At 40.5% G+C, this 14,259-nt stretch overlaps 1 protein-coding gene across 13 annotated transcripts in view; it reads right to left on the bottom strand.

Moving 5' to 3' along the window:
- ubr4 (ubiquitin protein ligase E3 component n-recognin 4) overlaps window positions 1-14,259 on the bottom strand; it is an 81,169-nt gene that overhangs the window by 18,595 nt on the left and 48,315 nt on the right. For 6 of the 13 annotated variants that reach the window (XM_051660857.1, XM_051660865.1, XM_051660859.1 and 3 more), the window contains 21 exons: window positions 13,875-13,907; window positions 13,502-13,565; window positions 12,107-12,241; window positions 11,840-12,014; window positions 11,587-11,727; window positions 11,367-11,488; window positions 11,147-11,258; window positions 10,885-11,015; window positions 10,425-10,602; window positions 10,187-10,291; window positions 9,134-9,289; window positions 8,846-9,014; window positions 8,078-8,282; window positions 3,927-4,040; window positions 3,580-3,789; window positions 3,338-3,487; window positions 2,239-2,466; window positions 2,084-2,162; window positions 1,682-1,894; window positions 1,432-1,600; window positions 886-1,030 (listed from right to left, as the gene is read on the bottom strand). In XM_051660857.1, the coding sequence (XP_051516817.1) occupies window positions 886-1,030; window positions 1,432-1,600; window positions 1,682-1,894; window positions 2,084-2,162; window positions 2,239-2,466; window positions 3,338-3,487; window positions 3,580-3,789; window positions 3,927-4,040; window positions 8,078-8,282; window positions 8,846-9,014; window positions 9,134-9,289; window positions 10,187-10,291; window positions 10,425-10,602; window positions 10,885-11,015; window positions 11,147-11,258; window positions 11,367-11,488; window positions 11,587-11,727; window positions 11,840-12,014; window positions 12,107-12,241; window positions 13,502-13,565; window positions 13,875-13,907 (3,034 nt within the window). The remainder of the gene's footprint in view (window positions 1-885; window positions 1,031-1,431; window positions 1,601-1,681; window positions 1,895-2,083; window positions 2,163-2,238; window positions 2,467-3,337; window positions 3,488-3,579; window positions 3,790-3,926; window positions 4,041-8,077; window positions 8,283-8,845; window positions 9,015-9,133; window positions 9,290-10,186; window positions 10,292-10,424; window positions 10,603-10,884; window positions 11,016-11,146; window positions 11,259-11,366; window positions 11,489-11,586; window positions 11,728-11,839; window positions 12,015-12,106; window positions 12,242-13,501; window positions 13,566-13,874; window positions 13,908-14,259) is intronic. The other 7 variants (XM_051660860.1, XM_051660861.1, XM_051660868.1 and 4 more) reach the window with 4 other exon arrangements.

Genomic DNA, 14,259 nt, shown 5'->3' with positions numbered 1-14,259 from the left:
TAGGAAGGACTGGGATGTCCCTCATAGCCTTCTTACAATCCCCAGGCACTCTCTCCTGGGCAAGCCACACTCAGCAGTGGGCTGCCAAGAGCGTAGCAGTAAGAGTACCCAGCTCGCAGGTCACATGGCCCATCACCAGAAGAGCCATTTGCAAGGGGAACTAGAGGGATCAATCTTTGCTGGCTCCAACGTACTGGTGGAAACGAGGAATAACTGGCAGACTGTATTTTCTGCACAGGGTTATGTAGGCAGCAGACCCATACACCTTTTTCAGCAGTGAATCCATGCGACCACATTGTGCAGTAGGGCATTGCACATTACCCCGTAGACACTTGTCAGGTGACACCACCAAAGTCATGACATGTTGCTCTATTTCCAGAGCATGGCCCACCCTGATGGAGTTACTAAGGCATATAACTCCCCAGGGCTCAGCTCACGTCACCACTTGACTTTGTTAGTATATTCTTTCGAACTATCTGGCTGGGGCAGCGATAATCCACTAGTACTTAACACTGTTTCTGGCGGTTAGTGGAAATGAAACAGAACTGCCGAAACAAGTTATTTGTCTTACAACATTCTGCCAATATTCCCCACACTCCCGTGACGGCATGACAGTGATGCTTAAAAGTGCCGGGCATCTTTTGAGATTTGGGTGGTCGGCTTATGCGACCAGACAAAAAATGAGACCACCGACTGAGCCCTACGAAGTGAAAATCAGCCGATACCAATCGCTGGTCCATCGATTGGTGCATCCCTAGACCTACTATATGTCCATAAAAGATAACATTTTATCCTCATATTTGAAGTTTCTATGCTGCTAGCAATCATGCCAGTATCTAATTATGGCTCCTGAGTAAAAGTTCTGACAAGGCATTGTGAGAGTACCTTCTTTTCTGTCTGAGGTGTTTTGAGGGAGAAGTATCCGAGCAGGTCCACAAACTGAGCAGCTTTGCGTCCGTAAGCAGGAAGCTCTGGCCAGATGGCCCACATTAGGTCCAGCAGTAAGTCCTGCTGGGACTTGTTTGAGTTCCTGAAAGGTAAACCATTCAGTATGAATTAGTGAAATGGGAAAAGAAAAATAACTGATATAATACTCTGGACTTTTGGATTATGCTCAAAGCACTAGACGTGAAGTAGTGTGCTTATGGAATATGCTCTACTTGAGAAGACATAGTTGACACATAGCATGTCCTATAAAGTTCTTGTTTAATCAACATCAACATATAAATATATAAGAGAAAGTGTATATTTTAACTGCTGTAACTAGTCACCATTTCTTTTTTTTTTCTTTTTAACATTTATAATAACCTCTTTGCCTTAACTGGTTGAGAATTAGAAAAAATTTGTTTAAAATAGTTTTTTTTTTTTATGGAGCACAACATGCCAGACCACAGGACATGTCAACTAAAGTATTTCATGTCAACTACCCACCTGTAGATATGCAGGGTGAGGCAGTGGGCTTGCCAGCGCACAGATGAAGAGTTGGACTCAAGCAGGAAGCAACGCAGGAACTGAATAAGCGTCTCTTTATCTGCAAATTTGTTCAGCTGACTGACCAGAGCTGTACAGAGCTGATCTTCCTGACTTCCAGCTCCCTCTCCTGCAGTCAACACCATGAAAACATTCAGGAAAGTGTCATGAAACTGCTGTTTTTCACTCTTCAACACAGCCACAGTCTTACCTTCTTTGTCTTTTTCCTTGTCCTCTTTCTTGCTCTTCTTGCTGGAGGATTTGCTCTGAGTGGGCTGAGAGGTTCCTGAACCTCCACCAGAGGCTCCAGAGGAGGCAGCCATGACTTTACTGCCACAAAGAGCACAGGACAGCAGCTGCAGCAGGACTGGAGAAACCCCCTCATCTACCAGGAAACTCACCTGCAGCAGGAAGTACAGCACCGCTATGCACAAAGAAAGAGACGACTCAATTAGTACCACTGTGACAAGAAATGCAACAGTGACGTCACAAGTTGGACAAAATACTTAATACTTGAGATGTGCTTGAGTTCTAACTATCTGACTTGTAAAAACACTAAAACTTTAAAATGCCTATCCCTATTAAATACATTATCTCATTTGTGTAAACTCACAGTCTTCCTTCATGCAGAACTTTTGCCAGTTGATTGTTCTCTGTGTGGCGATTTCAGCACATGCTTTAAGATGCTCCATCTGTGTAAAAGTAAAACAGAAAGATTAAAAACTGATTCAAATGAAGAGTAAGGCTTTAAACGGGCCTGTTACTTACCAAACTAATGAGTGTGTCATACTGTAGAGCAGAGCCTGATGTTGCTGTGACGATTCCTCCCCTCAGGAAGATGCCCTGCTCCTCCAGAAGTTTCTTGATGCCACGCACGTGGGAGTCGAGTGTGTGCAGGTCTCGGAGTTGACGGTATTTCTCTTTGGAGCCGCAAATGAAGAGCAGCAGCTTCCTCACCTGCCGCCTCACAAATGGCGTCTGCTGGATCATCAAATACTAGAAGAAGATAATGGAAGATGATGCATTTGTGATAAATAATTGATAAATCACTAGGGTTGGGAACATAGAACTGAGTTTTATTCAGAACTGGTTTCAATTCTTTTTTTTCTTTTTTTATACTGGAACCTAATGATTGTCATGAAGTTTGGTTCCATTTACAATTCTTCAGCTATTCAGAGGGGCTACTGTATCTACAGTGCCACAGCAGAAGAAATTATGTTTTAGTCTGAATTAAATGTGATGAGTAAAAATAGCTGTCGTGAAATAATACAAGACATTAAACAGACAACATGTCTTTCTATTGTGTTTATTCTCACTGTGCAAGCAAAATTAACAATTGGTCAAAAACAATCAATCAGTCTCGAACTCATGAGCCGTCAGTTTGAATCAGTCTCACTCACTCACTGATTCAGTTGGAGCCGTTCTGAACTTAATGAACCACAAGTCATAATTTTAATCATGTCCAATTCGAAATAAACTGAGAACTTTTACAGTGTTATATGTATGTGACTTGTTCTTCATATGACAACGTATTTGAAGATAAATGTTCAGAACCTAATTTTGTTGACATAAAAGGTACTTTAAAAAAATATTTAAATAATAATATTTAAAAAAATTACCAAACAGTGGTATTGTTTTTGTCCAGTAGTTTTGTAAAATAGTAAGGATCAATAATCCGTGGGAAGGGGGGCTGGAAAGAACTCTTTTTCCAAGTACTAAAAGGCCCATTAAAGGAATTTTTACTGTTCCAGAATTAAGTGGATTGGAACAAAAAAATAGTTAAATTACTCTGTTATGATCCCTGTAAATCATTGTATTGATTTCATCATCATAGTACTGATGGCAAAAAATGAAGCATATGCATTACCTCTGACAGGAAATAGAACCAGGAGTGATCAAAGATTGGCGGTGGGATACGGGGGTTTGCATCTGCAATTTTCTTGATTTGGTATGGCAGCCGCAGGACCATCTCAGTGAGGAGCTGAGAGTAAGCTTCAAACACATCAGCAGCATGGCCCTGAAGAACACACACACAAACGATTTAAAGACAATATCTCATCTAACATAACGGTTGGGTAACAGGAGGCTTTTTAATGCATGGGCCAATACCTTGACATACTGGCGCAGGAAGAAGGGGCTCATATCTGGGGGAGAGGAGGAGGTGTGGGGTTTGAGGAGCTGACTGGTGGCTGTTGGCTCCTCCTCACCCTGTTGGGTCTTCCAGAACTCCAGCAGGGATTTGAGCACATGCAAGCAGTAGTCTATCGCTCCCATGCTGAGCAGAGCAGTGGCTGTTGCGTTGGAGATGAGAGAAGACGACTGGCAAGAAAATTGAGACGACAGAGCCGAAATTAGATTACTTAACAGTTTTCACGCTTGTCGCTCTGGGAACTAAAACCTGGTAGTAGAATGTAAACAATATTTTAGATGAATAAGCAAATGTAAGTGATGGTTACCTCAGAGGAGGATTTTGAGCCAGACTTGGTACGAGACATGAAGACACTGAGAAGTCTCATGATGACCAGGTGCACTTCGTTAATGGAACTTCGCTCATTCTTCTTTGAAACATCCTGGAAGACAAACATAAGATTCTCAAATTAGTGGTCGACCGATATGGGTTTTTTTAATGGCCGATGCCGATATCCAGAGAGCAGGGTGGCCGATACAATGCCAATATATAACACAATTTAATATAGTAAATAACAAAAATAAAATTGCAAAAAAATAAAATAATAAACTCTTAGCACTATATTTACTCAATTTCACAAAACTTTAACTTTGTAAAAAATAATATTGTATTTTGCTGTCTACCATTTAGTTTCTTCTGATTTCTGTTTAGTCATCAAATTTTAGTTATTTATTTGCACATGAAGAAACTGTTCATATATTAGGAAGGCGGAAATAACAGGACACACAATAGTCCAGCAACCATAGATGGCATGCCCACGTTAGCAATTGCATTTACTCAAAAAATACAGAATCAAACCAATTGTACATACAATACATAGTGAATAAGACATTTACTCATAGCACACGTGAAGCGCTTTTACATTGAAGTTGCATTTAGCAGAGATGGGCCACTTCTATTAAAACGAATGGGAAAAATTAGAATGCCCAACTGCAGCCAGCGGTCAACGGATGTAGACATTAAGTCTCGCCTTACAGGTAAAAGAGCCAATCACCTTTTAGATACAGACATTGCCTGTCAAATCAACTCGAGAACGTACATGCGCATTAGCTATGAAAGCTAGGAAAATTGCTTTTTCTTTTTTTTTAGCTAATCTGAGGTAAAGAAGCACCATTTATGATACCTGTGTTGACAGATTTTACGGCTGATTTGAAATATGTTCTTTGATCGTAATCTTGACCAACAATTTTGGAGATTTTGGTCTTTCTCCATTCAAGTAGATAGGGGCTGCACTTTCATGACTGGAAATAGTCTCCCAAGAGCGTTCCAAACATGGCCGACAGTGGACTGACTTGATAGAAAGACATTGGTCGCACGAATGCGAGCCTCAATCTCTTGACAGTTTAAATGGCCTGGATCGCCTGCTTGGATTATTGTCATGATTTGTGAATCAGAGGAACTTTTGATCCTGAAGTTTTGATTCTGGCTGATAGAATATGCGCTTCGGAGGAAGATATTAGATGAGCGCTTGACGGGAAGAAAACACTGGATTTTTGTGAGGTTCGTGAATCACATATTTTTAAATGAGATATCTGCCGACTATATATAATAGAAGTTTTATTTATATTTGCCTTTTATCATTAGAAAAGTGACAGGGAACTGTTGAGGAGAGACTGTTAGAATAGTGCTTCAGAGGAAGATTTATGAGCACTCCACAGGATGCTGGATCTGAAGTTGTACGAGGTTGGTTTATTACATCTGTTTAAACTAGATCTGCGCATATTTGCAGAGGCATGTGATATTAGTTTTATGGATATTTGCCTTTTTATCATTAGACAAGACAGTTAAAAGTTACAGAGAACTGTTGATGAGAGAGGGAGAATGAAACAGGCAAGCACTTTAACACTGAGCTCAAACGCGTCTACTGCGGCTCTGAAATGCGAACAGTTTAAATGAGACTGTTGCACACCGGTCTATTATTGAAGTAACATGATGACACGTAACAAGAAAACAAACCGTGCCTGGTTGTTTACATGTCTCAGGGGCTTCACATGCAAGCAGGCGATTTTCAGCGCCCTCAAGAAACAAATTGGCCAAACGGGAACATTTATCGGCCGATTCGATAAATAAAAAAAGTCGGCCGATTTATTGCTCAACCACTAATAATCACAAATTAGTAGAGCTGTCAAAAAAAATAAAATGTTTAACGCTTTACAATTAATGCATTTAAAAAACTGACATTAGATATGGACAATTCGGATTAAGTTTCATTACGTCTGCAGTGCCAGCGCTAAAAGAACAAGACATTCTCTGCAGCACTTTTCATCCAGAGTTCAAAGTTGTGCAATTCATATGAATGCAGCTTTACAAGTGCTGTGGCAAAAAAGTGAATAGCCACAGTCTGCCAGATGATTAATATTGTGAAGAGATTCAATGCCCATTAAAATGAAAATGCAAACTACAGGGACTAGATATTTCAATTAGTCAACTCCTACTTATACTTTGGGAAACATTTAATTTTACTTGAAATGGTGCTATTTTAGTGCTTTTCTATCATTATACTGTGAAATGCTATGTTTGCAAAATTTTAAGAAAACATTATTGTTATAGATAGTTTTCTTTCTAATAAGGAACTAAATGCCAAATAAGTATATAAACTCAGCAAAAAAAGAAATGTCCCTTTTTCAGGACACATATTTTAAAGAATTTTGTAAAAATCCAAATAACAGATCTTTATTGTAAAGGGTTTAAAAAATGTTTTCCATGCTTGTTCAATGAACCATAAACAATTAATGAACATGCACCTGTGGAACAGTCATTAAGACACTAACAGCTTACAGATGGTAGGCAATTAAGGTCACAGTTATAAAAACTTAGGACACTAAAGAGACCTTTCTACTGACTCTGAAAAACACCAGAAGAAAGATGCCCAGGGTCCCTGCTCATCTGCGTGAATGTGCCTTAAGCATGCTGCATGGAGGCATGAGGACTGCAGATGTGGCCAGGGCAATAAATTGCAATGTCCGTACTGTGAGACGCCTAAGACAGTGCTACAGGGAGACAGGAAGGACAGCTGATAATCCTTGCAGAGGCAGACCACATGTAACAACACCTGCACAGGACCGGTACATCCGAATATCACACCTGCGGGACAGGTACAAGATGGCAACAACAACTGTCCGAGTTACACCAGGAATGAACAATCCCTCCATCAGTGCTCAGACTGTCCACAATAGGCTGTGAGAGGCTGGACTGAGGGCTTGTAGGCCTGTTGTAAGGCAGGTCCTTACCAGACATCACCAGCAACAACGTCGCCTATGGGCACAAACCCACCTTCGCTGGACCAGACATGACTGGCAAAAAGTGCTCTTCATTGACAAGTTGTGGTTTTGTCTCATCAGGGGTGATGGTCGGACTCACGTTTATCATCGAAGGAATGAGCGTTACACCGTGGCCTGTACTCTGGAGCAGGATCGATTTGGAGGTGGAGGGTCTGTCATGGTCTGGGGCGGTGTGTCACAGCATCATCGGACTGAGCTTGTTGTCACTGCATGCAATCTCAACGCTGTGCATTACAGGGAAGACCATCCTCCTCCCTCATGTGGTACCCTTCCTGCAGACTCATCCTGACATGACCCTCCAGCATGACAATGCCACCAGCCATACCGCTTGTTCTGTGCGTGATTTCCTGCAAGACAGGAATGTCAGTGTTCTGCCATGGCCAGCAAAGAGCCCGGATCTCAATCCCATTGAGCACATCTGGGACTTGTTGGATCAGAGGGTGAGGGCTAGGAATGTCCGTGAACTTGCAAGTGCCTTGGTGGAAGAGTGGGGTAACATCTCACAGCAAGAACTGGCAAATCTGGTGCAGTCCATGAGGAGGAGATGCTCTGCAGCACTTAATGCAGCTGGTGGCCACACCAGATACTGACTGTTACTTTTGATTGACCCCCCCTTTGTTTAGGGACACATTATTCCATTTCTGTTAGTCACATGTCTGTGAAACTTGTTCAGTTTATGTCTTGGTTGAATCTTTTTATGTTCACACAAATATTTACACATGTTAAGTTTGATGAAAATAAAAGCAGTTGAAAGTGAGAGGACGTTTCTTTTCTTGCTTTATATATATATATATATACATATATATATATATATAGTCATATTTCAGCACTAAAATCTGTGATTAATAGTGATTAACTTGGAAAAATCATGATTGACTGACAGCACTACTAATTAGTCTGTCACTAATGCAAATATAGATTAGCGTGTTCAGGGCTGCCCACACTGAAAGCGTTTTTGCGTCCATATGCATTGTTTTTAATTGTTTTTCTATGTAAATATGTGCTACACAGAAGTTTTTGATCATTGATATTGCTGTTTTTTAGCATCTCGCACAAAAGCATTTTTAGATGCCATGTCAAGTTATAAAGAACATCAATAAAAAATAAATAAAAAAAGTTGTTGCTGGTGTGCTCTTACCTTCTTGTGCATGCAGAGTTCTGCAATGAGCTGCGCCAGCAGGTCGTCCAGTGCTCCCTTGTCCTTCTCGTCCTCTCCGTCCAGATCTGTGGTCAGCATGAGGACGACCTGCATGTAGGGGATGGCCTGAACTCCACCCACAGTGTGGAGCTGAGACAGGTGCTGCAGGAGACGCTCCAAGAGCATCAGACGCACCATGTGCAACCTGGAGAGAGGAGAAAGACACACAGAGTGAGACAGATAGAGAGTTATTTGCAAGGAGAGGAGCAGTCTCTGCACAGAAACATTTTAATGCCACACAGTCTAGAGCTGTTTAGTTTGAAGTCCTAAAATCAAGAAGATAATTATTATTTCAAGCCATGGAAATTCCCTCTGAAACTTCATATGGGTTTTTACAATTATTTTCGATTTATGAGTGCAGCAAGGTCTGTGGTTAACATTATTTGACCTAGGTACTTTCTCATTTTGTTCGACAACAAATTACACACAGTCGTACCTCAACGTGAATTTTGAAACAGTTGTGTGCTTTAAAAACATATTGCTACATAAGGACTACAAAGTTTGTCCGCTTAAATCCATGTCATTCATCGTCAATTAAACAAATGACGTGTAAATTAAGAGTCCTTATGTAGCAACTCATTACAAAGTCGCATGTTGATAGCCTTTAGAGTTGTAAATTAGCCTTCTGGGTTGGCCTACATTGTCAAACTATCTTATTCTGCTTCATTATAGCATAATAGGAGATTTTTGCTCCTCATGTAGACAGACCTGTTACTGGTGTGAATGTCCCCCTCTGTCTCCCCCTCTCCCTCAGATCCATCTCCTTCATGCTGGGCTGTGGTGGTGCTGATGGCTCCTGTGCTAGAGCTAACGCTTCCTGGACCAGCAGGGTGACCTTCAACAGCTGTGTCCCCATAAGCACTGCTGCGGCCAGACACTGAAGCAAAAGTCATAGAAAACTCTATAAAACAAACCACCCCAAACATTTAAATATGATCTTTTGGGAAGTAAATGGTTTTAAGTGAAGACAAACATTAAGATCGGCATGTGTCTTACCATTGTGTTCTCCGGCAACCGAATCGATGGCACTGCCTCCGCTCTCAGAGCCCACGCTGCCCCCGTGCTCGGCAGGAGAGGTGCGCAGCGTGGAGCCGTCTGTAGCCGCTGTGCTCCCCTCGTCATCCGAGGCTGGGGCTGAAAGCATAACCAGAGCTGTTACAGGAAAAAAACAGCAGGCTTTGCTAAGGGGGGTTTCTAATGGTGCATACAAACATACATATACAAAGAAAAACGTTGAAAATTATTGTGATTGAAAGAGACAAAGACAAAGAATTTATGGTGCAGGATGGTTGAGGGAGGAAAATTCAATCAAATGACTGGATGGCTGAAGAAATGTTGGGTACTCAAACACCATTTTCTAACCAGGCACAAAGCATCAAGCATAAATGTCTTCCATGCATGAGTTTTTGTGCTAATCAACAGTGACTGCAACAAGACATCGCTTGGTTTTTATTTTTGTTATGCCAACTTGAGTAGTCCCATCCCCAGTGAAATCTCTTTGGTCCAAAAACCAAAGCTGCATTAAATGTACTGTATATTAAACACCAAATATAATCTAATATTCTAAATTATATATTCCGGCATTGATTTAGTTGCCTTTAACAGCATTTTGCTTTCTGTGATATATTATTTAACGCTCCAAACAGGGTTCCCACACCTTCTGACCAATGAATTTCCATGAATTATTCAGTCGTTCATGATTACTGGATTAGGATTTTTGAAAATATATTTTTAGTCTGCACTCACAAAGAGCAAATTCTAGCCAATGAAATACAGATATAATTACTGGTACTAAATAAAATCTATAGCATTCCTTATTGTAATTTCCATTACTTTTACATATTTTTGTTCATTTCCATTACTTTTACAAGTCTATAATATACAATATTGTATATTCCCTAATATTCCCAGGTTTTCCTTGACCCAGGGAACCCTGCCCAAGTTGTTGCATCATGCCTGGTTAGAACATTGCTTAAGAGGTGGATGACAACCACATGCGCATGCAGTAATGACAGAAAGAATATACTGTGGAGAGATGGGTGCAGTTACCTGATGCAGTGGTGTCTGATAGGGTCCCTGCATCCAGAGATGAGGAGCTGGGGGCCTGACCTGACAGACCCAGACTCTGCAGACCCAGAGCACTGCTGCTGCTGCCTGCAGAATCAACAAACATTTACATCAAAGACCTGCCATGCACTGAAGCCACATAACCCCCATTTTAGTAATATAATGTTTTTGGATTTGTTTATAACATTCATGTTGCATGACATTAAGAAGAAATAGTAACCTTGTTGGTCTTGTTGCAGACTGAGAGCAATAGCGAGTTCCACCATGGTCTCATCATCAGCATCTGGGGGGATGTCCAGCATGGGTGGGAAGCCCTCTGCCCCAGCCAGCAGAGCTTCTAGAGGAGAGGGATTCCCATTGTTTACATTCTCTGCTGTCTCCAGAACTATGGACTCAGACTGCACATCAAATAAAGAGAGAGAGAAGGGGATTACATAACAACCGCCTTCTTTAGACACAGTAAACCAAGGAACAACCTCCACTGCGTTTGATTAAGATGCATTATATACAATTTATACAACACACCAAATACAGTGAAAGTGCCCCTGGGTAACAGCTACTTGGAACTAAATCTTCAAGCCCTGCATTAGCAGCCAAGATCCTTAAACATTAGGCTATGATTACCCTATTAACATTCCAGCAGGAAGCTAGAAAGCGGTTGCTCCTTGGGCGAAACTCACCACCATCTCAAAGTCTCCATGGTCCACCTCGCTTTGCTCTTGACTTTCCTGTCTGCCACCTTCCCCTCCAGTCATGTTGGAGGGCTGCATCTTCTCATCAGCATCATCATCATCATCGTCATCTTTATCTCCTAGAACATCAAAGCACAGCGACTCAGAATGCATCGTTTTCTAGACTAAAGCATGAACCCTATTTATGTGATTATGCACACAGGGTATGCTTTCAGTCATTAAGCTAAATGCTGAAAGTCGCTGCTCATACCCATGGGTGTGTTTGAGCGTGGTGGAGAAGGCAGGGTCACGTGTCTGCGTTTGTTTCTGGGTCTCAAAACTCTAATTAGAGCCTGTTTACAAGCAAAGCTCACAGAGGTGTCCTGTAGAAAACAGATGTAAAAAGTATTAGCATAACCCTAATTTTTGTAAAGACACTGCAAGAAATAGATTTTCTTTTTATATGCAATCAAAGACAAAAGGACACGTACAGGGCAGAGTAGCATCTGCATGTAGATTTTGGATGCCACATTGATGTAGTCCAGCTCACAGGTGCAGTAGCCATGAATGATATCTACCAGTGCATTGACTGTGGCTTCAATGTGGGTTAGACCTTAAGAGATACAAGAAAATTGTCAGTTTCTTGAAAGAATCAATGCATGAAGTACTAATGCAGCTTATATAAAAGAATTCTGAGTCGTGGCTGTGTACCTGGCAAACAGGCAGGTGCAAGAAAAGCATTCTTGGGTTTTAGAGCATGAAGCTTCCAGAAGTTAGTGACCAGCTGCATGATGAAGCTACAGCTCTCAGTATCAGCTTGTTTCAGCCCTTCCTTCCCATCATCACCTACATCTAAACAAAAGCACATACAATGCAATAAAATGAAGTATACAAGTGATAGGGAACCACTGTGTAGAAATAGATCATAACATCTATTTGCAAAGCCTAAAAGCACTGAGCATACCAGTGTCTGATAAAGAAAGCCTGGACTCAGTGAAGTGCACAAGGTTGTTGGGTCTCATGATGGCGATGGAGCGGGCTGTGATCACCAGCCTCTGGAACACATCGGGGTCCAGCTCCCTCCCTTCTTTACTGCAGCTGTTCAGACACTGCACTGCATTGCTCAGCAAAGACTGATCCTGCTCACACATTCAGCACCAGTTAGAAACTAAAAGGGTTTATGTTTAGCACAGTTTCGGACATGATAAGCAGCATTGGATTGTATGTGTACCTTGTGGTTGTGGTAGGCTGTGCGGCTGGTGTGCAGGCTTGCCAGGAGACCTTTGGTCTGCTGCTGTACTCCAGCAGGAGTAGGGATGGACAGGAGGAGGGTGGCCAACTCTAGAGCTGCAGCTTTATTTTTTTCCTATCAATTTTAGTGAGGGAAAAAGTCATGTAAATTTAACCCAAAACAAACACTTTTTATAGACTAAAAAGAAAGAAAGTTTGTTGCATGTATGATAATGATTCTTACAACAGGACAAAGTAGGGTTGTCACAATACCAACATTTTGATCCTATAGTAGTCAATCCCAATACAAGTGAAATTTGATTATCTTGACACCAATTTCGATACCAAAGCTCAAACTGAAATGACATTTAACACACTCCTTTCCCTTTATTTACAAAGTATGAATAATAACTAATTAAAGGAATATTCCGGGATCAATACAAGCTCAACCGACAGCATTTGTGGCATAATGTTGATTACCACAAAAAATGTATTAAAAAAAAGAAAAAAAGAAGAGCAAAAATCAGGGTTGCAGTGAGGCACTCACAATGGAAGTGAATGGGGCCAGATATTGGAGGGTTTAAAAATGCAGAAATGTGAAGCTTATAATTTTATAAAAGCACTTAAATTAATTATTCTGTTAAAACTTTTTTTTTGAGTTGTGAAGTTATTGCCATTTTTACGGTCGTTTTTGTTTTAAGGGTTTATGAAACCAAGTCGTCATGTCAACGAAGTTGTAAAATTGGATATAACTTTACATAGAAACGGTTAGTAAATGATTTTAGCACACTAAAATCATGTTAACAAGCATACGTCTTGGGGCTACAATTTTGAAACAGTGAGTGTTTTAATGTTTACAGATTGGCCCCATTGACTTCCACTGTACAACTAGAGTGATTTATTTATTTATTTATTTTTTTTTAATTTTAAAGAAAGAGGAGGAACAAGTCCAAATTCATTTTTTGTGGTAATCAATATTATGCCACAACTGCTGTCAATTGAGCTTAACTTGTATTGAACCTGGAATATACTACTGCTCATCATGTTTTCCTGTTGTGCTTGGGATTAGAATTTCTCAAAAATGTAAAAATCCTACAATGGTGAATGCTTGGCTTTAATTTTAATTACATACCTTTAACTTTTGATGTCATGTTTGAAATTAATTCATGTTCGACCAGTAGGCCTTCATGATTTGCTGGAAGGCAGATGTTAATAAGTTGGCACTTTCCAAATCCTACTATGGATTCACCATAAGATTTTTAACTTGAACTGTGAACCGAATTGAGACTAATGATACTAAAAACACCATACAATTATTTAATTTACATATTGACTTGGTACCCAAGCACCAGCACCTCTGAAATCCCCATCACGGAGAGTACAAGCTTTTACTTACCTTTTCACTGGGGGAACCCACAGCAAAGCAGCTCTCTAGAGCTTCTAATGAGCTGACCACCAACCTACAGATCAGACAACAGTTAGATCGAGAAAACAATGCATAGTATATTAAAAATAACATAAGTCCATAACAAAACATTTCAATTCTACACCATTCTCAAAGCATTGCCATTAATAATACATAAAACAGTATCAAACATTAAAAACTTAAGAAAAACACCTATGTGATTAATAATTTTTAATAAAAGCTGTAATATGTCCTGCATGTTCTACACCAGAGCAAGCTAAGTGACTGCTGTCTCTCGCACATACACGTACACACGCACGAGCAAACCACCATGCACACAAGCAGAGAAAGGGCGGTTACTAACCGGTCCAAGGCTGATAAGGACTCAGTTTCACAACTTTTTTTATTGTTTTAGGGAGCAAAGAAAAAGAAAAATGTGTGAGGATCACAGAAAAGAAACGTATAAAAATGATTTGTATGTCAACACAGAAAACGTAAGCATGCAAGCATGAGGTCATTATGATGGCAGCCATGCATTGACACCTCACGCACCACCCCCTTCCTCCTCACTCCTCTGATCTTCTTTTCAATTACATTAATTGACATCAATTACTACAATGACACAGTCTTGTTACAATACACATTTAATGTAGTGAATAAATAGTGAAATGAAGACAAAGACATACGAGACAAAAAATTTGACAAAACTTATCAAGTAATAGGTTGAAGAATAGAAGAGCACACAGGGT

This window comes from Myxocyprinus asiaticus, chromosome 28 (genome assembly GCF_019703515.2).
Source record: "Myxocyprinus asiaticus isolate MX2 ecotype Aquarium Trade chromosome 28, UBuf_Myxa_2, whole genome shotgun sequence".
Taxonomy (NCBI): Eukaryota; Metazoa; Chordata; class Actinopteri; order Cypriniformes; family Catostomidae; genus Myxocyprinus; species Myxocyprinus asiaticus.
The sequence above is the reverse complement of the archived record's forward strand: the minus strand, read 5'-3'. Positions and strand labels throughout refer to the sequence as shown.